The sequence below is a fragment of the Rattus norvegicus genome, chromosome 9 (genome assembly GCF_021556685.1).
Source record: "Rattus norvegicus strain SHRSP/BbbUtx chromosome 9, alternate assembly SHRSP_T2T, whole genome shotgun sequence".
Taxonomy (NCBI): Eukaryota; Metazoa; Chordata; class Mammalia; order Rodentia; family Muridae; genus Rattus; species Rattus norvegicus.
The window spans coordinates 21,393,423-21,421,175 of record NC_141542.1 but is presented as its reverse complement, the minus strand read 5'-3'; the positions used below and the strand labels follow the sequence as shown (position 1 = coordinate 21,421,175).

At 42.0% G+C, this 27,753-nt stretch overlaps 2 protein-coding genes, 1 long non-coding RNA gene and 1 pseudogene across 4 annotated transcripts in view; all 4 read left to right on the top strand.

Annotated features, from left to right (window-relative positions):
• Nucleotides 1-27,753, top strand: part of LOC146768883 (uncharacterized) — a 263,806-nt gene that overhangs the window by 109,885 nt on the left and 126,168 nt on the right. The window lies entirely within an intron of this gene.
• Nucleotides 290-26,295, top strand: LOC148003467 (uncharacterized). The gene is made up of 6 exons (XM_087568831.1): nt 290-625; nt 16,768-16,984; nt 19,470-19,629; nt 20,965-21,096; nt 21,766-21,949; nt 25,504-26,295. The coding sequence occupies exons 1-2, from the start codon at nt 290-292 to the stop codon at nt 16,822-16,824; spliced, it is 393 nt and encodes a 130-aa protein (XP_087424957.1). The 3' UTR covers nt 16,825-16,984; nt 19,470-19,629; nt 20,965-21,096; nt 21,766-21,949; nt 25,504-26,295.
• Nucleotides 11,472-12,517, top strand: LOC148003469 (reticulocalbin-1 pseudogene; annotated as a pseudogene).
• On the top strand, nt 18,583-26,295 carry LOC148003468 (uncharacterized). Its single transcript, XR_015629372.1, has 5 exons — nt 18,583-18,751; nt 19,470-19,629; nt 20,965-21,096; nt 21,766-21,949; nt 25,504-26,295. It is a non-coding gene; the product is annotated as an uncharacterized LOC148003468 (long non-coding RNA).

The window sequence follows — 27,753 nt, the reverse complement described above, 5'->3', positions numbered from 1 at the left end:
CACCCACTGGTCACACATGGCTATTTGAGATGAACTAAACTTAGAACTAAAATCTGCCTCTTTAGTCACAGCAGGCAAACCAGGAGGCAAACAGCCAGCCAGAATCCATAGCCAGAAACACCGCAGATATAGAATATTTCTATCATTATATTCGGTGCCAGCAGCAGCGCCTGTGCCTGGGCGAGTTTTCCTTCAGCAGGTGCTGGCAGCCAGGGCGCCGCCGCCCAAGCTGACTCCTCTCTCTCCCTGTCCGACCCCGGCAGGGCCCAGAGGTGATTCTGCCTGCACGATGTCCTCCTTGCTGGAGGCGAGCTCTTCCCACGCCACATCGCGAACAAAAAGAGAAAGAAAAAAAGAAAAGAAAAAGCAGAAGAAGCGGCCAGGGAAGGGGGCCTTAGCGGCGTTGGGGGTCACCTCCGCCAGCGGAGGGCGCGCTATGATAGCGGCGGCGTTTCCAATGGAGACTGCAGCCTCCCAGTGTCCAAGGACAAAGCCCAGGCCAGCCCTGCCAGGGGACCTCGAGGCCTGCCGCTTGAGTGGACCCATTGCCCGACCTCGGGTCTGGACCCCAGGGACAGCAAGCACCAAGCAGGGCGGGCTGCACCGCCAGAGCAGCAGAATCAAGGTAGGTAGGAGACCCGCGTCCGTCCTTAGGCTCCTTCTGGCCCCCCTCCCCCGCCCTGGGAAAGCAGTGGCAGAAGGAGGCAATGCAAAGTGAGCCCATTTGGTAGGGGAAAGGAGGGTTCAGGGATGTATGGAGAGCTGAATTAGGGGTTGGAAAGCCCATGGCATTGGGAAAGAATGGAGAGGTAGTCTGGAGTGTGCTGTTAAAGGACGGGGATCGTTGGAAAATATTTTCTTAAAACCTCAAGCAATGAATGTATTATTTAATAGATTTCTTCTGATCTACTTTGTAATTGGTTGCCCCTTGCAAGAGATTGTATTTGGAGGATGTAAAAGACCCTCCTTCAATTACTTGGAGAAAGGGAACATAAACAGGGATTTCTTCTTTTTTAACCTCCAAAGCTCTGAGAGCTTACACTTCTGCATAATTTAATTCTTTCCTACCTGCTATGAGCAGGTCTCCAGATCAGCAAGTTCCTTTGGAATGGTTTTGCTTGTTTTTGTTTATTTTCCATGGTGCTGATTAGAAAGCCACGAATTGTTTTGTGAATTTTAAATTTCAAGAGGTGGCACCCAGAGTTTATGGTGGTTTCCTTCACACATTGCAGTGTAGTTGCAGCATAAAAAAAATACTTCTTGTGACAAGAAGTGGAAAAAGAAAGTTGATGAGCTAAGAAAAGTAGAGCCTTGAGCCAGATCAACCATTTGGCTTCCTCAAATATGGAGCAAGCATGGAATGTGGCTTTTTCAGAATCGAGGGGGTTTTTAGGATTGGGCAGTGAATGCTGTCTGGGGCTAACCTGTCCCTTTTGTGGCTGACAACCCTTAGGAGAAGGTCAGGATGTGCCAACAGCACAGAGTGGGCACTGGTGGTATTTGAACTCAGAAGTGCTCAGGAACTGTGAAAGTTTCTCTGTTATCACCCTGGAGACATCTAGTGAAATAGACCAAGTGATGCTGTGTAAGAGGCCATTGTGAGGGCTGGAGAGATGGCTCAGTGGGTAAGAGCACCAAGTGTTCTTCCAGAGGTCCTGAGTTCAAATGCCAGCAACCACATGGTGGCTCACAACCATCTGTAATGAGTACTGATGCCCTCTTCTCGTGTGTCTGAAGACAGCTGCATTGTCTCACATATAAATAAATGAATCTTACAAAAGATTGTCATCTACTGCAGTTTCTATGTGGACAGGGCACAGTTGAAGGGCTTAAAGATCAAGTACATTGCCTGTCTTTAAAGATCAAGTGTATCACCTAACTTTCAAACCAAGAAATGTAGTGTCTTTTTTTGCTGCTTGTGTAGCTTTTAGTGATGTATCTTTTCTCCTAGTACGTCCTTTGTTTCCATAATAGTTGTTTTCAAGTATATATGATTATCGCTCCTATTTGCAGAGCTATTCAATATTTTCATTGGTTAAATATTTGTGGTGAATTTGCATTGTGATATCAGTAAAATGCTATGTGAAAATTTTAGAGAATATACCGGTTTGGGCAATTTTAATAACCTTTCCCCTCAAGTGGTGGCCTGTTTTCACATTGAAAAGACTGGAATTCATTACCATCCATAGCAGGATTGATAGGGAAGCAAAATGGACAGTGACAGTTCTGTACTCTTTGACAGTTGTGGGAGCCAAGAAAGAAGTGTGACTTGCTTTTTGTAACTTACAAAATCAAGACTGAGTATCATTACTGTAGAAGCCCATGGAAAAAATGATGAAGTTTTCAGATATCACCAGTTAAAGAAATGGTGGTTTTGCTTATATTGAATTCTGAGTTTCAAAGTTATGTTTCATTTTTCTTTATTCCTTACTGAGGCTTTTTATTAAGTTTTTATTCACCATTACACCCTTAGATGCACAGTGCTAGGATTGTAGTAGGTGCTCAATAAATCACTGACCATTGGGGAGGAGGAATGATAAGAAAGTATGTATTTTCTGTAAGTTCTGTTAGTTTTGGGAACAGGTGGTTTTAGGCTTACCAGTCAAAGTTTGGTATCTTGTCCAATATAAGACAACTTGACAGAACCCCCTTTCTGGCCATTATGTTCAACTTATTTTACTCTTAATCATTCTTGAAAATCATGGAAGTAGTGTGGAAAATTGATTGTACCTGCAGTATAGCAAAAAAGGCCGGTCTAGATAGGTAAGCAGTTATGTTTGTCCAAGAGCCGATGTCTTAAAACATCTAGATTTTAGGATTTTAGTGTTGTGATTTCTAAACATAATCATACAGCAAACAGATAACATCGTAATAGAATAAAGGAATCTTTTGATTTAGCACCAAATTCCATAAAGCAATGACTACTGCACAGCTCTCTTGGCCATATGAATAGCAGAAATTATATTTCACTCTTTTAAAGAAATGACGAAAGTACTAAAGGTTGAAAAAAGCCCATTGGAAAAGGTCCCTGTGGTGTTTCTCTTTGGTTTCTTGTCCTCTTTCTAGAGGACAACTTTAAGAAGTCAGGGCGGTCAGGTGGTCAGTGTGGTCAGGCAGTCATGAGCAGATGGTTAAGCGATGTGCTAGGGCCCCATAGGCCAGTGAGCCTCACTGAAGAGCAGAGGCTAGCCAGTGAGCCAGTCTGAAGAACAGAGGCTAGCCAGTGAGCCTGACTGAAGAGCAGAGGCTAGCCAGTGAGCCTGACTGAAGAGCAGAGGCTAGCCAGTGAGCCAGTCTGAAGAGCAGAGGCTAGCCAGTGAGCCTGACTGAAGAGCAGAGGCTAGCCAGTGAGCCTGACTGAAGAGCAGAGGCTAGCCAGTGAGCCTGACTGAAGAGCAGAGGCTAGCCAGTGAGCCAGTCTGAACAGCAGAGGCTAGCCAGTGAGCCCAGCTGAAGAGCAGAGGCTAGCCAGTGAGCCTGACTGAAGAACAGAGGCTAGCCAGTGAGCTGGACTGAAGAGCAGAGGCTAGCCAGTGAGCCTGACTGAAGAGCAGAGGCTAGCCAGTGAACCTGACTGAAGAGCAGAGGCTAGCCAGTGAGCCTGACTGAAGAGCAGAGGCTAGCCACTGAGCCTGACTGAAGAGCAGAGGCTAGCCAGTGAGCCTGACTGAAGAGCAGAGGCTAGCCACTGAGCCTGACTGAAGAGCAGAGGCTAGCCACTGAGCCTGACTGAAGAGCAGAGGCTAGCCACTGAGCCAGGCTGAAGGCTGAAGAGCAGTGATTTTAACCTTTATTTATAAGTTCTTCAGTTTTCCTAAAAGACAAAAGTTTGCCTCCATAAAGTATGGCTTAAAAAGTTCTCCTTGCTCTCTTCTTCTTATCTCCTTTCCTCTTGCTCTTTTTTTTTTTTTATTAACTTGAGTATTTCTTATATACATTTCGAGTGTTATTCCCTTTCCCGGTTTCCGGGCAAACATCCCCCTCCCTCCTCCCCTTCCTTATGGGTGATCCCCTCCCAACCCTCCCCCCATTGCCGCCCTCCCCCCATAGACTAGTTCACTGGGGGTTAAGTCTTAGCAGGACCCAGGGCTTCCCCTTCCACTGGTGCTCTTACTAGGATATTCATTGCTACCTATGGGGTCAGAGTCCAGGGTCAGTCCATATATAGTCTTTAGTCTTTAGGTACTGGCTTAGTCCCTGGAAGCTCTGGTTGCTTGGCATTGTTGTACTTTTGGGGTCTCGAGCCCCTTCAAGCTCTTCCAGTTCTTTCTCTGATTCCTTCAATAGGGGACCTATTCTCAGTTCAGTGGTTTGCTGCTGGCATTCGCCTCTATATTTGCTGTATTCTGGCTGTGTCTCTCAGGAGCGATCTACATCCGGCTCCTGTCGGTCTGCACTTCTTTGCTTCATTCATCTTGTCTAATTGGGTGGCTGTATATGTATGGGCCACCTGTGGGGCAGGCTCTGAATGGGTGTTCCTTCAGTCTCTGTTTTAATCTTTGCCTCTCCCTTCCCTGCCAAGAGTATTCTTTTTCCTCATTTAAAGAAGGAGTGAAGCATTCACATTTTGATCATCCGTCTTGAGTTTCGTTTGTTCTAGGGATCTAGGGTAATTCAAGCATTTGGGCTAATAGCCACTTATCAATGAGTGCATACCATGTATGTCTTTCTGTGATTGGGTTAGCTCACTCAGGATGATATTTTCCAGTTCCAACCATTTGCCTACGAATTTCATAAACTCGTTGTTTTTGATAGCTGAGTAATATTCCATTGTGTAGATGTACCACATTTTCTGTATCCATTCCTCTGTTGAAGGGCATCTGGGTTCTTTCCATTTTCTGGCTATTATAAATAAGGCTGCGATGAACATAGTGGAGCACGTGTCTCTTTTATATGTTGAGGCATCTTTTGGGTATATGCCCAAGAGAGGTATAGCTGGATCCTCAGGCAGTTCAATGTCCAATTTTCTGAGGAACCTCCAGACTGATTTCCAGAATGGTTTTACCAGTCTGCAATCCCACCAACAATGGAGGAGTGTTCCTCTTTCTCCACATCCTCGCCAGCATCTGCTGTCACCTGAGTTTTTGATCTTAGCCATTCTCACTGGTGTGAGGTGAAATCTCAGGGTTGTTTTGATTTGCATTTCCCTTATGACTAAAGATGTTGAACATTTCTTTAGGTGTTTCTCAGCCATTCGGCATTCCTCAGCTGTGAATTCTTTGTTTAGCTCTGAACCCCATTTTTTAATAGGGTTATTTGTTTCCCTGCGGTCTAACTTCTTGAGTTCTTTGTATATTTTGGATATAAGGCCTCTATCTGTTGTAGGATTGGTAAAGATCTTTTCCCAATCTGTTGGTGGCCGTTTTGTCCTAACCACAGTGTCCTTTGCCTTACAGAAGCTTTGCAGTTTTATGAGATCCCATTTGTCGATTCTTGATCTTAGAGCATAAGCCATTGGTGTTTTGTTCAGGAAATTTTTTCCAGTGCCCATGTGTTCCAGATGCTTCCCTAGTTTTTCTTCTATTAGTTTGAGTGTGTCTGGTTTGATGTGTAGGTCCTTGACCCACTTGGACTTAAGCTTTGTACAGGGTGATAAGCATGGATCGATCTGCATTCTTCTACATGTTGCCCTCCAATTGAACCAGCATCATTTGCTGAAAATGCTATCTTTTTTCCATTGGATGGTTTTGGCTCCTTTGTCAAAAATCAAGTGACCATAGGTGTGTGGGTTCATTTCTGGGTCTTCAATTCTATTCCATTGGTCTATCTGTCTGTCTCTGTACCAATACCATGCAGATTTTATCACTATTGCTCTGTAATACTGCTTGAGTTCAGGGATAGTGATTCCCCCTGAAGTCCTTTTATTGTTGAGGATAACTTTAGCTATCCTGGGTTTTTTGTTATTCCAGATGAATTTGCAAATTGTTCTGTCTAACTCTTTGAAGAATTGGATTGGTATTTTGATGGGGATTGCATTGAATCTGTAGATTGCTTTTGGTAAAATGGCCATTTTTACTATATTAATCCTGCCAATCCATGAGCATGGGAGATCTTTCCATCTTCTGAGGTCTTCTTCAATTTCTTTCCTCAGTGTCTTGAAGTTCTTATTGTACAGATCTTTTACTTGCTTGGTTAAAGTCACACCGAGGTACTTTATATTATTTGGGTCTATTATGAAGGGTGTGGTTTCCCTAATTTCTTTCTCGGCTTGTTTCTCTTTTGTATAGAGAAAGGCAACTGATTTATTTGAGTTAATTTTATACCCAGCCACTTTGCTGAAGTTGTTTATCAGCTTTAGTAGTTCTCTGGTGGAACTTTTGGGATCACTTAAATATACTATCATGTCATCTGCAAATAGTGATATTTTGACCTCTTCTTTTCCGATCTGTATCCCTTTGATCTCCTTTTGTTGTCTGATTGCTCTAGCTAGAACTTCAAGAACTATATTGAATAAGTAGGGAAAGAGTGGGCAGCCTTGTCTAGTCCCTGATTTTAGTGGGATTGCTTCAAGTTTCTCTCCATTTAGTTTAATGTTAGCAACTGGTTTGCTGTATATGGCTTTTACTATGTTTAGGTATGGGCCTTGAATTCCTATTCTTTCCAGGACTTTTATCATGAAGGGGTGTTGAATTTTGTCAAATGCTTTCTCAGCATCTAATGAAATGATCATGTGGTTCTGTTCTTTCAGTTTGTTTATATAATGGATCACGTTGATGGTTTTCCGTATATTAAACCATCCCTGCATGCCTGGGATGAAGCCTACTTGATCATGGTGGATGATTGTTTTGATGTGCTCTTGAATTCGGTTTGCCAGAATTTTATTGAGTATTTTTGCGTCGATATTCATAAGGGAAATTGGTCTGAAGTTCTCTTTCTTTGTTGTGTCTTTGTGTGGTTTAGGTATAAGAGTAATTGTGGCTTCGTAGAAGGAATTCGGTAGTGCTCCATCTGTTTCAATTTTGTGGAATAGTTTGGATAATATTGGTATGAGGTCTTCTATGAAGGTTTGATAGAATTCTGCACTAAACCCGTCTGGACCTGGGCTCTTTTTGGTTGGGAGACCTTTAATGACTGCTTCTATTTCCTTAGGAGTTATGGGGTTGTTTAACTGGTTTATCTGTTCCTGATTTAACTTCGATACCTGGTATCTGTCTAGGAAATTGTCCATTTCCTGAAGATTTTCAAATTTTGTTGAATATAGGTTTTTATAGTAAGATCTGATGATTTTTTGAATTTCCTCCGAATCTGTAGTTATGTCTCCCTTTTCATTTCTGATTTTGTTAATTTGGACACACTCTCTGTGTCCTCTCGTTAGTCTGGCTAAGGGTTTATCTATCTTGTTGATTTTCTCAAAGAACCAACTTTTGGTTCTGTTGATTCTTTCTATGGTCCTTTTTGTTTCTACTTGGTTGATTTCAGCTCTGAGTTTGATTATTTCCTGCCTTCTACTCCTCCTGGGTGTATTTGCTTCTTTTTGTTCTAGAGCTTTTAGGTGTGCTGTCAAGCTGCTGACATATGCTCTTTCCTGTTTCTTTCTGCAGGCACTCAGCGCTATGAGTTGTCCTCTTAGCACAGCTTTCATTGTGTCCCATAAGTTTGGGTACGTTGTACCTTCATTTTCATTAAATTCTAAAAAGTTTTTAATTTCTTTCTTTATTTCTTCCTTGACCACTTTATCATTGAGTAGAGCATTGTTCAATTTCCACGTATATGTGGGCATTCTTCCCTTATTGTTATTGAAGACCAGTTTTAGGCCTTGGTGGTCCGATAGCACGCATGGGATTATTTCTATCTTTCTGTACCTGTTGAGGCCCGTTTTTTGACCAATTATATGGTCAATTTTGGAGAAAGTGCCATGAGGAGCTGAGAAGAAGGTATATCCTTTTGCTTTAGGATAGAACGTTCTATAAATATCCGTTAAGTCCATTTGGCTCATGACTTCTCTTAGTCTGTCGACATCACTGTTTAATTTCTGTTTCCATGATCTGTCCATTGATGAGAGTGGGGTGTTGAAATCTCCCACTATTATTGTGTGAGGTGCAATGTGTGTTTTGAGCTTTAGTAAGGTTTCTTTTACGTATGTAGGTGCCCTTGTATTTGGGGCATAGATATTTAGGATTGAGAGTTCATCTTGGTGGATTTTTCCTTTGATGAATATGAAGTGTCCTTCCTTATCTTTTTTGATGACTTTTAGTTGGAAATTGATTTTATTTGATATTAGAATGGCTACTCCCGCTTGCTTCTTCTGACCATTTGCTTGGAAAGTTGTTTTCCAGCCTTTCACTCTGAGGTAGTGTCTGTCTTTGACTCTGAGGTGTGTTTCCTGTAGGCAGCAGAATGCAGGGTCCTCGTTGCGTATACATTTTGTTAATCTATGTCTTTTTATTGGGGAGTTGAGGCCATTGATATTGAGAGATATTAAGGAATAGTGATTATTGCTTCCCGTTATATTCATATTTGGATGTAAGGTTATGTTTGTGTGCTTTCATTCTCTTTGTTTTGTTGCCAAGACGATTAGTTTCTTGCTTCTTCTAGGGTATAGCTTGCCTCCTTATGTTGGGCTTTACCATTTATTATCCTTTGTAGTGCTGGATTTGTAGAAAGATATTGTGTAAATTTGGTTTTGTCATGGAATATCTTGGTTTCTCCATCAATGTTAATTGAGAGTTTTGCTGGATACAGTAACCTGGGCTGGCATTTGTGTTCTCTTAGGGTCTGTATGACATCAGTCCAGGATCTTCTGGCCTTCATAGTTTCTGGCGAGAAGTCTGGTGTGATTCTGATAGGTCTGCCTTTATATGTTACTTGACCTTTTTCCCTTACTGCTTTTAATATTCTTTCTTTATTTTGTGCGTTTGGTGTTTTGACAATTATGTGACGGGAGGTGTTTCTTTTCTGGTCCAATCTATTTGGAGTTCTGTAGGCTTCTTGTATGTCTATGGGTATCTCTTTTTTTAGGTTAGGGAAGTTTTCTTCTATGATTTTGTTGAAGATATTTACTGGTCCTTTGAGCTGGGAGTCTTCACTCTCTTCTATACCTATTATCCTTAGGTTTGATCTTCTCATTGAGTCCTGGATTTCCTGTATGTTTTGGACCAGTAGCTTTTTCCGCTTTACATTATCTTTGACAGTTGAGTCAATGATTTCTATGGAATCTTCTGCTCCTGAGATTCTCTCTTCCATCTCTTGTATTCTGTTGGTGAAGCTTGTATCTACAGCTCCTTGTCTCTTCTTTTGGTTTTCTATATCCAGGGTTGTTTCCATGTGTTCTTTCTTGATTGCTTCTATTTCCATTTTTAATTCCTTCAACTGTTTGATTGTGTTTTCCTGGAATTCTTTCAGGGATTTTTGCGATTCCTCTCTGTAGGCTTTTACTTGTTTATTAATGTTTTCCTGTGCTTCCCTAAGTGTGTTCATGTCTTTCTTGAAGTCCTCCAGCATCATGATCAAATATGATTTTGAAACTAGATCTTGCTTTTCTGGTGTGTTTGGATATTCCATGTTTGTTTTGGTGGGAGAATTGGGCTCCGATGATGGCATGTAGTCTTGGTTTCTGTTGCTTGGGTTCCTGCGCTTGCCTCTCGCCATCAGATTATCTCTAGTGTTACTTTGTTCTGCTATTTCTGACAGTGGCTAGACTGTCCTATAAGCCTGTGTGTCAGGAGTGCTGTAGACCTGTTTTCCTCTCTTTCAGTCAGTTATGGGGACAGAGTGTTCTGCTTTCGGGCGTGTAGTTTTTCCTCTCTACAGGTCTTCAGCTGTTCCTGTGGGCCTGTGTCTTGAGTTCACCAGGCAGCTTTCTTGCAGCAGAAAATTTGGTCTTACCTGTGGTCCCGAGGCTCAGGTTTGCTTGTGGGGTGCTGCCCAGGGGCTCTCTGCAGCGGCAGCAACCAGGAAGACCTGTGCCGCCCCTTCCGGGAGCTTCAGTGCACCAGAGTTCCAGATGGTCTTTGGCTTTTTCCTCTGGCGTCCGAGATGTGTGTGCAGGGAGCAGTCTCTTCTGGTTTCCCAGGCTTGTCTGCCTCTCTGAAGGTTTAGCTCTCCCTCCCACGGGATTTGGGTGCAGAGAACTGTTTATCTGGTCTGTTTCCTTCAGGGTCCGGCGGTGTCTCTGGCAGGGGTCCTGCCGCTCCCCCACGGGAGCCCAGAGGCCTTATACAGTTTCCTCTTGGGCCAGGGATGTGGGCAGGGGTGAGCAGTGTTGGTGGTCTCTTCCGCTCTGCAGCCTCAGGAGTGCCCACCTGACCAGGCGGTTGGGTCTCTCTCTCACCGGGTCTGGGAGCAGAGAGCTGCTGTCTCCTCTTGCTCTTATGACACAATAATTTCCTTACTCTCAATGCCTTACTCTCAACGCTATGCCTTTACTTCTAAGTTCTTCTTGAATTCTGTTCTCTTCAGTTCAGTTCTGTCTAAAAAGCTTCTCTCTCTTTGTCCTCAGCATTTGTATATCTTTCTGAACACAGCATCACATGGTGAAAAGTTCACCACAAGTTTGCACAGGAATTCAAATCATAAGTTGGATAATCAGTTTACGACAGAGAATGTTTACATGCATATCCATGAAGAGTAATCATCAGGATAAACCATCATCATCTGTCACTAGTTCTGCACGTTCATGGAGAGTTAAAAGCTGTAATTTTTATGAGAAAAGAATAAGGAACATTACCTATAGGCAAATCCAGTCAATTATGTTAAGTCCTTGTACCTATAGTAAATCATTAGTTCTCTTTTTCTGAACTTTGGTTAATTGGTTTATACCCTCTTAGGATGGGCTATAATTTGTAGATGCCTGCTTGGTATTGCAGAAGCGATTCACTCATGACACTTTAAGAATGGCAGGGTTCTCAATGCAATTTTGATTACCAGAGAAACATAATAGCAGTCCTATTTTAAAAACTTAAAATACTAATCTAATTTTAGGAATTCTTATAGAACCATCATTAAGAATTAAGAAATCATCTATTTGTCTGTACATCATCACGCCAAGACAATACATCTTCATTGCTCTGTGGTGATCTGCTCAAAAGAGTGGGGTAAAGAGCATGACAAATACAGAGGCAGATGCTTGCAGCCAAACATTTGGCTGAGAGCAGGGTCCCCAATGGATGAGTAAGAGAAAGGATTGAGGGAGCTGAAGGGGTGTACAGCCCCATAAGAACAACAATAAGAAACACCCAGAGCTCCCAGGACTGAAACCACCATCCAATGTTTACACATGGACAGACAGACCCATGGCTACAGCTGCATATGTAGAAGAGGATGGCCTTCTTGGGCACAAATGGGAGGAGAAGCCCTTGGTCTTGTCAAGGCTTGATGCCCCAGTGTAGGGGAAATCAGAACAGGGAGGCAGGTAGGCCTGGGTGGTTGGGCGGGTGGTAACACCCTCATAGTAGAAGGGGGAGGAGGTATTAATAAGGGGTTTTGTGGATCGGAAACCAGGAAAAGGGATAACATTTGAAATGTAACAAAAGCCCTCTCTGGGGATGGACAGTGCTAAGGTGCTCTGAGCCCCTACTTCCCTGCTGCCTCCCTTTGATCCAGACAGTGGTGCATGGTGTCAGCCTGGGACTCTCCATGGGCTGCTCCTGGCACTGGACTTGGCGTTCAGGGCCAAGAGTATGATGAGCAAGGAGCACATGGTTTGTCCGGATTCAGAGCTGGGCCAGTGGCCACCAGATGACAAGCACAGCATCATGTACGATCATGAGGTCTTCCTGGGCAAGGAGGACTCCAAGACCTTTGATAGCTAAGCCTGGACGAGAGCAGGAGAGGCTGGGGAAAATTGTTGACCCAATTGACAGTGATGGACGTGGCCTTGTTACTACTGAAGACCTGAAAGTTTGGATCAAACAGGTACAAAAAAGATACATCTACCATAATGTGGCTAAACTCTGGAAGGATTATGATAGGGACATAGTTGTAAAATCTCCTGGGAAAAATACAAGCAGGCCACCTATGGCTACTCCCTGGGACACCTTGTTGATTTTCAAGATGGCTGTGATGATCACAACTTTAAAAAGATGCCTCCACGAGATGAGAGGAGGTTTAAGGCCTTGAAGGTGACCTGACAGCTACTCAGGACAGGTTCATTGCTTTTCTGCACTAAGAGGATTTAGAACATAGGAAGGAGATTGTAGTTCTGAAAACCCTGGAGGATATCGACAAGAAGGGGGATGGTTTTGTGGACCAGGATGAGTACATTGTGGACATCTTTTTCTCACGAGGACAATTGCCCTGAGACAGACTGGGTTTTGTCTGGGGTTCAGTTCAATGATTTCCCAGATCTGAACAAGGATGGGAAGCTGGACTAGGATGAGATTAACCATTGGATCCTTCCTCAGGACTATGACCATGCAAAGGCTGAAGCCCGGCATCTGGTGTATGAGTCAGACAAAAACAAGCATGAGATGCTGTCCATGGAGTAGATTCTAGACAACTGGACCATGTTTGTGGGAAGCCAAGCCACTGACATGGAAGATCTTACCAAAAATCATGATGAATTTTGAAAGACAGTCATCCTCATGTGGCCAATGGTCACAGCTTCCTGCGGATGTTCTGGGTTATTGCTATATTTGTAAAGTATATAGCAGTTGTGTCCCTAAACAATGAGAAACCTTTCTAAAGCTCAAAAAAATCATACATTGCACCAAACAATAATAGTAGGAGATTTAAACACCCCACTTTCATCAGTGGACAGATCAGAGAAACAGAAATTAAACAGAGACATAGAATGACTAAGAGAAGTTATGAAACAAATGGATTTAACATATATTTATAGAACATTCCACCCTAAAATCAAAGGATATACCTTCTTCTCAGCATCTCATGGTACCTTCTCCAAAATTGACCATATAATCGGTCACAAAACAGTCCTCTACAGGTACAGGAAGATAGAAATAATCCCATGCATCCTTTCAAAAAACCACGCACTAAGGCTGCTGATCAATAACAACAAAAAGTACAGAAAGCCCACATATACATGGAAGTTGAAGTCAATGACAACTTGGTCATTGGAGACATAAGAAAGAAATTAAAGATTTCTTAGAATTTAATGAAAATGAAGGTACAACATACCCAATCTTATAGGACACAATAAAAGCAACACTAAGAGGAAAACTCACAGTTCTGAGTGCCTGCAAAAAGAAACAGGAGAGAGCATATGTCAGCAGCTTGACAGCACACCTCAAAGCTCTAGAAAAAAAATTGAGTAGAAGGCAGGATATAATCAAACTCAGGGCTGAAATCAAACAAGAAGAAACAAAACCGAGAATCAAAAGAATCAGCAAACCCAGGAGCTGGTTCTTTGTGAAAATCAACAAGATAAATAAACACTTAGCCATACTAACCAGAGGTCACAGAGAGTGTATACAAATTAATAAAATCAGAAATAAAAGGGAGACATAACAACAAAATCTGAAGAAATTAAAAAGATCATCAGATCCTACTACAAAACATATATTCAACAAAACTGGAAAATGTGGAGGAAATGGACAATTTTCTATACAGATACAAGGTACCACAGTTAAATCAGGAACAAATGAACCATCTAAACAACCCCATAACTCATAAAGAAATAGAAACTGTTATTAAACATCTTCCATCCAAAAAGAGCCCAGGACCAGATGGATTTAGTGCAGAATTCTATCAGATCTTCATAGAAGACTTCATACCAATACTGTCCAAACTATTCCGCAAAATAGAAACAGACAGAGCACTACCAAATGCCTTCTATGAATCCACAATTACTCTTATACCTAAACCCCACAAAGATACAACAAAGATAGAGAAATTCATACCTATTTGATTTATGAATATTAATGCAAAAATGCTCAATAAAATTCCAAACTGAATCCAAGAACACATCCAAACAATCATCCATCATGGTCAAGTAGGCCTCATGGCAAGGATGCAGGGATGGTTTAATATACGGAAGTCCATCAACGAAATTCATCATATAAACAAAGTCAAAACTACATGGTCATTTCATTAGATGCTGAGAAATCATTTGACAAAATTCAATACCCTTTCATTAATAAAGTCCTGGAAAGATCAGGAATTCAAGGCCCATATCTAAATATAGGAAAAGGCAAAATACATCCAACCAGTAGCTAATATCAAACTAAACTGAGAAAATTGAAGGAATCCCACTAAAATCAGGGACTAGACAAGGCTGCCCACTCTTTCCTTACTTTTTTCAATATGGTACTTAAAGTCCTAGCCATAGCAATCAAACAATGAAAGTAGGTCAAAGGGATAAAAATTAGAAGGGATGAAGTCAAAATACTAAAATTTGAAGATGATATGATAGTCTACTTAAGCAACACCAAAATTCCACCAGAGAACTACTTAACCTGATCAACAATTTCAGCAAACTGTCCGGGTATAAAATTAACTCAAACAATTCAGTAGCCTTCCTCTACTCAAAGGGTAAACAGGCTGAGAAAGAAATTAGGGAAATGACAGCCTTCACAATAGTCCCAAATAATATAAAATAACTTGCTGTTACTTGAACCAAGCAAGTAAAAAATCTGTATGACAAGAACTTCAAATCTCTGAAGAAATTGAAGAAGATCTCAGAAGATGGAAAGATCTCCCATGCTCATAGATTGGCAGGATGAATATGGTAAAAAATGGCCATTTTGCCAAAGGCAATCTACAGATTCAATGCCATCACCAACAATATTCCTACTCAATTCTTTATAAAGGTACAAAGTGCAATTTGCCGTAACATAAAACCCAGGATAGCAAAACTATACTCAACAATAAAAGACCTTCTGGGGGAATCACCATCTCTGACCTCAAGCAGTATTACAGAGCAATAGTTTGTATGGTATTGGCATACAGACAGGCAGCTCAGTGGAACATAATTGAAGACACAGAAATGAACACACACCCCTATGGTCATTTGATCTTTGACAAAGGAGGTAAAACATCCAATGGAAGAAAGATAGCAGTTTTAACAAATGGTGCTGGATCAAGTGGAGGTCAGCATGTAGAAGAATGCAAGTTGACCCATTCTTATTACCCTGTACAAAGCTTAAGTCCAAGTGGATCAAGGACCTCCACATCAAACCAGATACACTGAAAGTAATAGATAAAAAGTAGGGAAGAGTCTCGAAGACATGAGCACTAAGGAGATATGGAGGCCAAATCTAAAGCAGAGACTGAAGGAAAAGCCATTCAGAGTCTGTCCCACATGTGGCCCATATATATACAGCCACCAAAACTAGGTAAGATTGATGAAGCTAAAAAGTGCTTACTGAAAGGGACTGGATATGCATCTCCCCTGAGAGACACATGCAGGGTATGTCAAATAAAGAGGTCAGTGCTTGCAGTAAACTACTGAACTGAGAACAGGACCCCCTTTATGGGAATTAGAGGAAGGATTCAAAGAGCTGAAGGGCTTGCAACCCCATAAGAACAGCAATGCCAACCAAATAAACCACTAGCAAAAGACTATACATGGACTGACCCGGGGTCCAACTGCATATGTAGGAGAGAATAGACTTGTTGGGGCACCTGTGGAAATGGAAGCCCTTGTTCTTAACAAGGTTGGACCCTCAGTGCAGGGGAATGTCCGGGAAGGGGTTTCAAGGGGCGTGGATTGGGGGACCATATATGGGGAAGGGTCCCGGGAGGGGGGCTTATGGACCAAAAACTGGGAAAGGGAATAAGGTTTCAAATGTAAATAAAAGTATATATCTATTAAAAACCAAAATTTTAAAAAATGATAATAATAGTAAGAAATAATCAAGAAAAAAAGAAAATGTGAATAAGAAAGAAATTTTAGGACTTGGAAAAAGATGAATGCCAGGTATTTGAAAAACTGTATGACCATGGTAAACATTTTAATATATGTGAGAATTTTTTTACATGTTACTGAATTGCATCTTTTTTTTAAATAGTGAATGGAAATACAGTCCCTTCCTGGCTGTGAGGCTAGGTATCCAGATGTAGTGGAATTCATTATTTGTTGAGTCCTGAACCTTTGAGTCTGCTTCTAACACAGCTTATGCCAAGGAAACTAGGCGAAAGTGATATCTAAGCCATTGACCAAACTATCTGGACTAACAATCACAGGTGAAATTCCACCTTGTAAATGGGAGGAGAGGAATAAAAGATATCTTTAAGGATTTAAAAAAAAATGAAATGTACCCAAAAAATCCAATAAAAAAGTTTAAAATAGGGGTTGGGGATTTAGCTCAGCGGTAGAGTGCTTGCATAGCGAGCGCAAGGCCCTGGGTTCGATCCCCAGCTCCGGGAAAAAAAGAAAAAAAAAAAAAACAAGGAAAAAAAAAAGAAAAAGAAAAAAAAGTTTAAAATAAAAATAACTTAGGAAATACAAAATACTGGGGTGCCATTCCACAATCATGATGTGTTTATTCTGTGATAGCTTACAGGTTAATTTACTTCTCTATGACTGTTTTCTTATTTCAAAGTAAGAAATGGCATCATCTGTGGAGTGGATGGTGAGAACAAAAGCTTTGGCTAACTTGAATAATCGATCCCTCCCAAGCATGTGCTTAACATTCTAAGCACAGGGAAATTTCCTGAGGGGATTAAAGAACAAAATCCAAACATAAAACAGGAACAACAACGATGTAAAAACATTCTGCAATCTGGGTATGAAGGCATGTTGCAACTTTAATCAGCTTTGTAGGTATTTCTGATAAAACACATAAAGAAACAAAAATCCCATCACAGTCCTAGCACTTGCATCCAACAAAGAGAGAGCTGTGAGGTAGTGCCTGCTGCTTCTTTCCCCAGATACCCCTGGGCCTCAGGCCTGCACCCAGTGAGCTGGACCAAGAGCAGCCAGGTTGAAATTCCTGCTGCCATGGCAGGATTCTGCAGGAGCATTTCCCTTTCACAACAAGGAACCTGTGTGGAGGAGACCTCTTGGTGAGTCCTCATGGACTCTGCATTTCCTATTCTACAGGGAGAAGCCCTGCCAGGTCTTTGGCAAGGCCAGCCAGTTGTTTGGGTAAGTCTCTGGTCCTGTGGCAGAGGGCGGGGAATGGCAGAAAGAATGGCAGCTCCACTCAGAGCAAAGGTTAACCCTTCTAGGCCTATGAACTCCTAATTAATTTATCTTTTCACCCGATGCCCTATTCACATTTTCTTACTATCATACAACTGTGATCTTGATGAGCAGCTGGGCTCTTGTTTTCTTAATCAGTTCTTTGTTGTCACAGACGTTTTTAACTTACTCCAGCCCCTGAGACTTATTCATACCTTCTGTATGCAGTAGGACCCTTGGTGGGCCTGTGATCTCAAAAATAGAAGGTTCAGTAATCCAAAAGATTGGACTCCAATTTACCTCAGGCCAGGAAAGAAGTCAGCCACCATTAGTAAAAGAGCAAGGGAAAAATTACATAGGAAAAACAAGTGCCTTAATTAGAAGAAAAGATCCTCAACTTCTAAGGGGTGCACATCTGCACCCCTCTCTTCTGAGCTTTGTAAAGTGATGTTGTATAACTCTAGATGGTAGTAAAAGGCAGAGCTCTTCCCAGAAAGGTCAAACATGATTTTCACTCTTACATCTGTGAGGTGGGGTGGCATTATAGCACACATTCAGGTAGAATTATAACACCAAGGATAAGAAGACAGAATCCATATATCACAATGCCAAATGGACTCCCTCCTCAACTTATGGACCCATTAAAATTGAGGTTCAACCTGAACTCAGGCCATTCCTCTCCCTTCCCATCCTCCTGATTCTTATGTTTAGTAGGAGTAAAGGATCATGGTGCAGCCCCCAATATTCTCATGCCTAGAGTTGCCTATTCAGGACGAATGATATTGGAGAAGTGATGGCTATATAGTTACAATGTAGTAACACAAGCTCCAAGTTGACATTTGCTCACTGACGTCCAATTTAATTGTCTTGTTATATTTGAGAAAGGGAGGATGCCCTACTTAATATATAAAAGGGAAAGAAATTTATTATTTTATATATGCCCTGTAGTTGGTCTCTATGTTCCCAAGAAAAAGGAGTTTTTATTGCAAAAAAATAGGATTATAGACCATTGATTTTGTGAAATACATGGATATGTAATTGGAAACAATGTCAGCTGTCAAGGACTGCACACTAATCAACTATTTCTCGGTTTTATACACTCAGAGGTATAGAAGAAACATATTGGCCTCCACAAAAAGGGAAAAGCTTAAGAATCGAAATGTATGTCACATGCATTGTCTCGGGTAGTAGATTTACTTTTAAGAAAAAACTGCCCCCTCCTTGGCCCCTAGAGATTTGGGTGCTAAGAAAAATCTGTTCTCCAATTCAGGGTTGTAAGCAACTCTCCCCAGCAAAAGCATTGTTGACTTCTAATGAAGCAGAGAGACATATCTAGCTTTGAAATAGAGGTTGCCAAATGGTATTCCCAGTGACACATGGGAGACTGGAGGAAAGGGTCCCCACAGAAATTCATCACTTTGTGGAGAGCTGGTTAGTAGGTAGGCCATAGAACTTTCCAGTGACATCATCAGTAAGCCCTTCACTGGACACTCCATTGTATCTATGAGATCCCTAGAATCTTCAGTGATGTCACCAGTGTTGTGGTGACACCAACTGCCTTTGGGATCTTTCTTCAGTTCCCTTTGGGTTCACAAGCAGGCATGTTTCGCTAGCTGCTCAGGCTATTTCGGAAGGAAAGGGGAGATCAAGGAGAGACCACACCAGGTCAGAGGGAAGCTGACCCCCTCTCTACTGAAACAGGAAGGAGGAAATCATTCTGGGGAAGGCTTGGTGAGTCCTGGGCAGAGTTGGGGAACATCCTCAAGGAGGTAGGTTTGAGATGTGCCTTCTAAGACTAGGCCTTACAAGCAGGAGCCTTGGGATTTCTCAAAGGCAAACCAAGAGTCAGGAGTTCCTGATCTTTAATTTTAGAGAAAGCCATAAAGTTGTAAGAATTCAGTGTCTTTTCTTGAAGCTTTTTAACTGTGAGTGTCAATGAATGGCAGGAGGAGGCACTGTGAGATTAACAATGTGACCATCCATGTTTGGGAGTTGAAGCACTTCATCCTCTAGATTACTGTAGGTTACATAAGTCTCTGATGGCGAGAAGAAGGAAAGATGCACCCCTAGTCATGAATTGAGTTCTCAGACACTTTGGGCTGGACCACATTGATTAGAGCTTGATGGTGCTAAGCATTATGAACTCCAGGATTAACTGCACCACATCTGATATGAGATAACATTGTCCCAGATGTTTATGTATCAGTCAGGTTATACTGTTCAGGGTGAGGGGTCCTGTAATAGTGAGTGTGGCACGAGTATGGCATTAGAGGTTGGGAAGAGGGACATAGCTTAAAAATCCACCTTTAAGAAAGCTTTTCTGCTCTTCCAGGGATTCACCCAGTCTCTACTATTTCCCCTTCCTGAACCTCCTTTTGGGATTCAGAATGATCTTTTCTGCCTGTGGGCCATCAAATATGCAAATTCACTTGGGTTTATCTATCTACAGGTTTTGGTAGGAAGGCATCATCCCAAAGTGTCATCAGCAAGCAAGAGGAGCTTCTAAAGGAACTGGAAGAACTCAAATTTGAAATCCAGAAGTGTCAATTCGAGAGGGATGAACTTTACCAAATCCTGGACCTTTATATCTATGATGATTGGGACCACAGGTAGTCATTATGCCCAGTAACCTGTTCACATTCTTGTGCTCTCTTTCTGCTAACCCGATATTTCCTCATAGCACGAGAGAGTTTCACCTCTCATCCAGGATTTTAAGGAGCCTTGGCAGGCATTACCTTTGAGATAAGCTAGGTGATGTGTGTTTAGGGCCAGCCTTTTTGTACTTGACCCTGAGATCCTTGGATTAGCATTGGTTCTGTCAGCAGCTGGAAGGACCTGGTCATACTTGCTGCAACTGTGTGTGTGAATGAAATGCCTGCACGTCATCACTCTTTCCTCTGCATTTGTTCATTATACACTGATTCTATGGCACCTCCATGCATGTAGTTGGCATTCTAAAATGTTTGGATATGGGTTGCTATGTATGTATGTGGAAGTATATGTGGTGTTTTACTCAGGATCAGGACGTCTGGTACCTTTGATGGGGTCTGAGGATTTGTTTGATCAACACTTTGCAGGTCATGATAGTGATGAGTACGTGGAGGCCCACACTGATCAACAGAGCACTTTGCTCCTTCTGTATACCTTGGTGGCACACAGGACTCTCCTGAGGGGAGGAGGTGCTATAAATCCTCTTCCCTGTCAAACATAGTTATGCCCTCTGAGAATTCATGTAATGATAGAAACCAAGGATTGAGTATACCTGCTTTCAAAACAAGAGAAATGTCATCACAGCTTTCGCTTGGGCCCAAAGCTGTGGCACAGACTGGAGGAATCTTCTTCCTGAACTAATCAATTCCATCATGCTCACCTGGCCAGCTCTTGAAGGTCAGGTCCCTCCAATTGGTACCGTGGCTCTGTTCTCCTGTGCCCAGGATAATAAGGTTAATCAGTACAACTACTTCAAAGGAGCAAGTATGTGCTATATACTGGGTTTAAGTAATTGAGAGAACAGTCTGATTTCACCTAATTTTTTTTACCTGCTTTGATCGTTAGTTTTTTATTTTTTTAACTATCCAGTGATGGTTTATTGTGACCTAGAAAGGGTCACTGTGGGAATAAATTCTTGACAGTTGTTATTCCAAACAGGCAGGTCTCAGGCTCTGCCCACTCCTATATAGTAAGTCTTTGCAGAACCATATCTCCCCAGGCTTTTAAGGAGTCCTTATTTCAAAACAAATGTTTGCTTATTTGCATGGAAATATTTTCTGTGGATTGAGTCTCACTATTGGGTTTTGGTCTGGTTTTTGACTTTGCCCTTTTCTTCCCTTCCACCATTCCTTGAATTTGAAATTTTTTATTATGTATTTTTATTTACCTTTCACCTAATTCTGAAATCGTGAGTTCAAAACATTATTTGTTCCTTTGGCCATGACCTAACCCAGGCTGGATGTCGAATTGCCAGTCCTTCAATCCGAACATGAGATGAGAATGATGGCTATGCAAATGATGACCAACTCAATAAGTGATGCCACGGAGAGGTACAAGGAGCTCATACAAGTGAACAGTTCTTACCGGTGAGTCGCTGACAGAGATGAGAACCCAGCACTAGGCAGGGAATGCTTCTGTCCTGTATGACTTTGAACAAAAGTCAGGGCTCTGGTTCCATGGTGTCTGACTCTTAACAAGAAGCCTGCCTCCTGGCAAGGGTCTTAGATTTGTAGCTCTTGGACTCAGTTGTCCTACATGTGAAGGGTGTAGAAGACCCTCCAATTGTTATTTTCCCCATTAAGGATCCTCTAGATAGAAAAGGTTTGCACCATGATGGGAATATCAATCAACTCTGAATCTCTAGGACTCTGACAGGAGATTTAAAGATCTGTGATCCATGATAAACACATGGAAAGACTATATAGCTATTGGGTCTTCTATCCTCCCTCAGAGGGGATTTGACCTCTACTTGCAGATGGTTTCAGCATACTATGGACATATGAGCTCCCTTATGGACCGTTTCTTCTACCTTGATTTATATAAACCGTCTTAGTGTCAGGATTTTCAGAAGTACTTTCATTCACAGGGAATGTGTCCTCTGGATTTGACCTCCTCTAATTGGTGCTAACTTGTATAGTGTGGCTCTAGTCTAGGGACTTCTGGGGATGAGGACCCTTAAAGGGATGATTGTACTTGCAAGAGTGTCAGGCAAATAGAAGCTGGCAGGCATTTACCATTTTTTGTTTGTGGTTCAGCATCAGGCACTCCCAGCTCCTGCGTGAACAAGCTCAATTGAGGAACAATATACAGATTTTGCTGAATGAGAAGAGAAAACTGCTGGTGGAGCAGACTGAACTGCCAGCATCCTCTGTGGAGGCAAAGAGGCTCTGTGAAGAGGTCGGAATGAACATCTGTGACCCCAGTGCCAAGCAACAGCAGGTAGGGTTAGGCCTCAGGGTCAGGCTGTCCTCATATCTTACCATAAACATAGACAACCAATGTAGCTGTCTATTGAGGGATCTATGTCCTGACCTAGGTCTCATCCAAGTGTTCATTTATGTGATGGTTTACAAGGCTTTCTGTGGAGATAGCCCCTCTTCAAGAAACTGCCTGTTTGGAAAGCAAATGCTCCTGCTCTTCGAGAATCTGCAGTTTATTAAGGGAGATGGGTTGATTACACATCACAGCACTACATGCCATATGTGTGGAGGGTGCTATGTGGGAGCCCCTCTTTAGACTAGAGCAGGGCTTTGAGGGATGAAGCAAAAGCCCAGAGCCCATTTTCTTTGCAGGGGTCCTGTGAGATTCCAGGAACTAAATAGTTTAGAAGGAGGAGAGCCTGGTGGAAATGCCAAAGAAATGGTTGTCATTGTCATCTTTTGGTGGATTCGTTCTTTCTCCACAATTGGCATGAGAGATTTGAGACTTCAAGAACAGAGTTATCTACCCCCATTCTCATCAAGAAGAGTGCTATCTAGGCCTTTTTGTTCCTCTGGGGAAAAATGGCTGAGTAGTGATTCTCTCTTAAAATACCTGCTTTGAATAGTCTATATTATGTTGTTCCTCCAGTATGATGGGATCTTCATTGTTTTCTGCCGACTTGCGATTTTTGGTGTGTGTGTGTGTGTGTGTGTGTGTGTGTGTGTGTGTGTGTGTCTGTTTGTGCTTGTTTGTGTGTGTGTCTGTATGGGTGTGTGATAGAGTATGTGTGTGTGAGTGTGTGTATGTGTGTGAGTGTATGTATGTGTGTATGTGTTTGTGAGTGTGTGTTAGTGTGTCTGTGAGTGTGTGTTAGGGTGTGCATATGTGACTCTGTGTGTGTGTGAGTGTGTGTATGTGTGTGTGTGTGTGTGTGTGTCTGTTTGTGTGTACCAGATGTGGCTCAGCATGTTTATGCTCATGTTGTGGGTTTAATTCTGGATGATTTTCCAAGTGTTTCTAGTATGGGTTCTTTTGTGTGTGTGTGTGTGTGTGTGTGTGTGTGTGTGTGTGTGTATGTGTGTGTGTATGTATGTGTGTGTGTGTGTGTTTCCCTGTGCATAATTGCACAGGTGAGTCTCTATTGCCCTGTTTCATGAGAAAGAGAATCTAAGAGTTCACTTTGCCTTCATGAATATCATATATAGCACCCCAATCACTTGGAATCTCCACCTAGCTCTGTACAGCAAAAGAACACAAAACACGTGTAAAGTTAGATTTTCAAGTGATTAGGGAAAAATGACTGGTCTGCATCAAAATCCTTTGGAGCACATCAAAGGAATGGAGTACATGGATGTAAGGGGGGCTGCTTTATAAAATCCATTGATTTATGGTCCTTCTCTGTCCTTTGTGAATGGTGAAAGCCCACTGGAAGGTTGTGTCACTCACTGTGTCTTCTGCAAGGTTGCTTTTTACATTGCCTGCTACCATTTCTTTCCAGCTACCTTGGCACACTACAGTTTCCGCTGGGAGTTTGGCTTGGATTTTATTCATTGAGAATTTGAGTTGCTTGGAGTTGTATCATCATCCAGCAAGAGCCCCATAACTATGCTGTGGTGCAAGAACAGGGCAGTTTCAGGAGCCCCTTTAGGTGCACAGATAATCTAAAGCGCTCCCCTATGTTATCTGTGTAGCATTCTGCAAGTGCTGTCAATCAACATCATTTTCTCTCAGTTAATTTCAGCCTTAATGGAGTTAGGAGAAATGATGAAATTCAGACGGGTCTGTTAGTGGACGATCAGAAAGGCCTGTGAGAAGCCATGTTCTTTAAGTGGAACAGAAGACTTAGTTGACACAGAGATCCCAGAGAAAAGAATAGGTGTGCAACTAGAGCACATCTGGGTTGTAGTGGTCCAAGGAGGGAAACTGTATGAGAGGTTGGAGCCTTTCAATGGATTATGACTCAGTGTGAGATAATCCATGTAAGCATTTATTTATTTACTCCAAATATCTGTGACAGAATCACATAATAAGTAGAAACATTGTTCATTTGGATCCTGGTTATGGAGATTTCCTATGATTCTGGGGGCATAGCTTTGGGCATGAAGTCACTCAGGCTATGGTAAAGAGAGCTCCTATTAGAAGAAGATGCACTCTATGGGGAAAGTCTGAAACAGTGAACAAGAACAGGAGTCTAGTCCACCACCAACATATGATCCTTTGCTGGGAAACAAGACTGCTCTACCCAGCCTTGGAAACTTGCTAAGCCAGATTGGTAATAGGGAAAGAACCCTGATTCTATGTCGGTTTATGGGAGGACAGCACATCACTGACTGAGCTGTCTATAGGCTATGACCACTATGTTCATAACCCACTCAACATTTGTTTTTAGGCCTGCAGAGTATCCTGGGGAATCATTATATTAAGCATTAAAAGGGAAAGTAAACACTGCAATGTACTATGTTTATATTGTGTAAACACAAATGGCTTGTGTGTTTGCGAGTTAGTATTAGTGTGTCTGTGTGTCTGTGTGTGTGTTTGTGTGTGCACACATGCATGCATGCTTCCATTGACAGTACACTCATCTGATGACCAGAATAAGGAAGGATTAGAGGAAAGAATGCAGGGCATTCTGAAGCAGAAAGAACCGATCAACCAGGAAAGTGGCTTGGGAGGAACATTGTAGAAGCATTCTGATATTTTTGAGATCAGGCAGGAACACAGACTGGCAGAAGCCAATTGGATTTCCTGTCCCTATATAACTATCCTTTTTGGATGGCTGATCACTGACAAGGTTTTCACCTTCAGTCACCTAAAGAACTACCCAGAGTATTGTTCTGGTACAGTTTATGTCAATTTTGTCCATGACAGGATATGTATAATCCTCAGGATTTCTTTGTATTTTGTACTTCTTTCTTCCTGTTAACTCTCTGATAAGATCTGAGAACATTTTCTCTTCTGTCGTCTCACAAATTGCATTACAATAAGCATAGTCTTACAGGGGTGCTGTTATGTATCTCCATCACAATAAACTTTACTGTTCCTTGTGTATGCTGTGAGGATTTGCTGTGAGCACATTCTCAGTGATTACAGGATCTGTTCAGTGAGAATGGATTTGAAGTGAGATGGCTTCTCGGTGTATTTGCAGATTCAGTGGTTACAAATTGAACCTAGGCAGGTTCCTTCAGTGCTAACATAATCAGAACTTTCACCACATTTCTGGACATGTTCTCCAGAAGGAATCCACATGGTATTCTAGGTTGCTCATACCATTCTTGAACTCAGATTCAGACCCAGCTACAATGTTATTATTCAATATAATAAACCTGGACCAGTGACAAAATATGCTCATTTTTCTCTTAACCCCAGTACAGTGCATATTCCACTGTTCAAATTCTAGCAGTTTGGAAAGCTAAGATATAAATCCAAGCCCAGGTACTCTATGACACTTGGGGATGCAGGGACTGACCTCAGCTGACAGGTCATGCTGGATTGTCCAACTGAACAGAGCTGATGTAAGAGGGAGAGCTGAATTGACAACCACTCACTAAACCTTTATTCCCTTGCTCTGCTAGGTCTGAAGTTCTCCAGCAGAAAGTCGAACATGACACAGACCAGGACAAGATCTCTCTTGGAGAGAAGAGCTACAGGAGGAGAACTAAGTGTGCACAGCAAATACACCACTATTGTATCTCATCTGTAATGTCCATCACAATTGTGGACTGCATTTTCCTCCTTTAGTTTAACTTCTTTGGATTGAATAGGCCTTACTTTCACCTCAGCTCTTTCCAGCAAGTGTATACTTTTGGAGGAAGTCAGAGAAGTGTTGATGCACATCAATCAAGAGCTGCTGGTCATCCAGAAAGACTGTGCACGTGAAAATTTGTACTTGTCCTGATGGGTCATCCAGAAGAGTTTCATGGAGATCAGTTCACAACATTGGACAGACTATGAAACAAAGTCTGTAATATCATTTATACTCAGTATTGGTAGGCTTTTTCCTTAATACCCCCACTCCAACAAAACAGACCTACTTTCACTTCTCTTGAAAATATTATTACCATCAGTAACTGCTTGTCTACTATGTCTCCAAGGCAAGCCACAGGCTATAAGCCAATTCTGCAAAAGGAGCAGCAAAAGAATGCTTAGCGAAATTCCTCTATTTAACGTTTGCTTGAGTTTTGATTATTTTGGTTATTTGGTTTTCCTTCTATTCATTTGAAGATTTGTTATTTATGTGTTGTTGTTGTTTTGTTCATTTGCTTTTCTATTTTGATAAGGATATAGACTGTATATATTGACTACCTGCATCTGGTTACTATCAAGTAAATTGGATGTATTCTGGTCAATAAAGGAGTAATCTCAAACTCTTCACTCTTAAGAACCTTCTTTATTGATCACTAGTGTCAACATCTGAAGTCCCACAGCTATCAGGGAGGGATCGATCTCTGCATTCTCATGGGCACTGTGCATCAATCTTACTGAGATTCAAAGGCAATTATACAGTCACTCATCACTGTGTTTCCAACTCTGTGAATTTCAAGTTCATCATGCATATCTTACCCACTGTGTATGCTTGCTGTCAAATATATAGTTACCTCTAAATTATACTCTGTGGATGAGCATGTTGAACAAATTAATGGGATAAATTAATTTTTCTGTAATATCTCCTAGGACATATAAACATGGTATAAGGGATTTTAAAGCAATCGGAAACCCTGCACCCAAATCCCGGGGCAGAGGGTGTTGAACACCCAGGAATGCAGATAATCCTGAGACCACAGGAAAGAAAGCCACTTCTGACCAGCTCTTCCCATATCTCTGGCCCCATATTAATCTGCATGATGCCTCTGGAAACAGGAATAGAGCAGTCAGCGGCAGGAACCTGCTTGGTTCAGCCTGGGCCCAGAACCTACCTGGGCCCTGAGCATATTTGACGAAAACTAGAGGCATACAATTCTCTGTTTCCTGATTGTGGTTTTTTTTTATTTGAAGCTCTAAACACCATTTTGTTGTTGAATTTTAATTGGATATCTTTCTTTTTGAATTCAAATGTTATTCTTTCCTTTTTCCCAGAAATAAGTCCTAATACCATCGCCCTCCCCCTCTGCTATAAAAGTATTCCCTTCACCAGCCATCCACTTTCCCAGCCTAGGCAGGACCAAGGGCTGCTCATTCCATTTGTGCCCAAGAAGACCATCCTCTGATACACATGCAGATGGAGCCATGGCACAGACCCTGTATAGTGATTGGGTAGTGGTTTAGTCTCTGGTAACTCTGCGTGGCAGGCATGGTTGTCCTTATGGGGTTGCAAGTCCCTTCAGCTCTTTCAATCTTTCTGTAATTCCTCCAACTGAGGTCCAGTTCTCAGTTCAATGGTTTGCTGCTAGCATTCGCCACTGTATTTGACATGATCTGGCTGTGCCTCTCAGGAGACATCTATATCCAGTTCCTGTCAACCTGCACCTCTTAGCTTCATCCACCTTATCTAGTTTGAAGGCTGTATGTGTATAGGCCACTCGTGGGGTAGACTCTGAATGGCCATTCCTCCAGGCTCTGTTCTAAACTTTGCCTCCCTACCCCATCAATAGCGATTCTTCTTCTCCTTTAAAGGAAGGAGTGAAGCATCAGCATTTTGGTCATCCTTCCTGAATTTCATTTGGTCTGTGAATCTTGGGGAATTCGAGCATTTGGGTTAATATCCACTTATCAATGAGTGCATACCATGTGTGTGTTTCTGTGATTGTGTTAACTCACTCAGGATGATATGTTTTAGTTCATTCTATTTGCCTATGAAATTCATGAAGTCATTGTTTTTGATACCT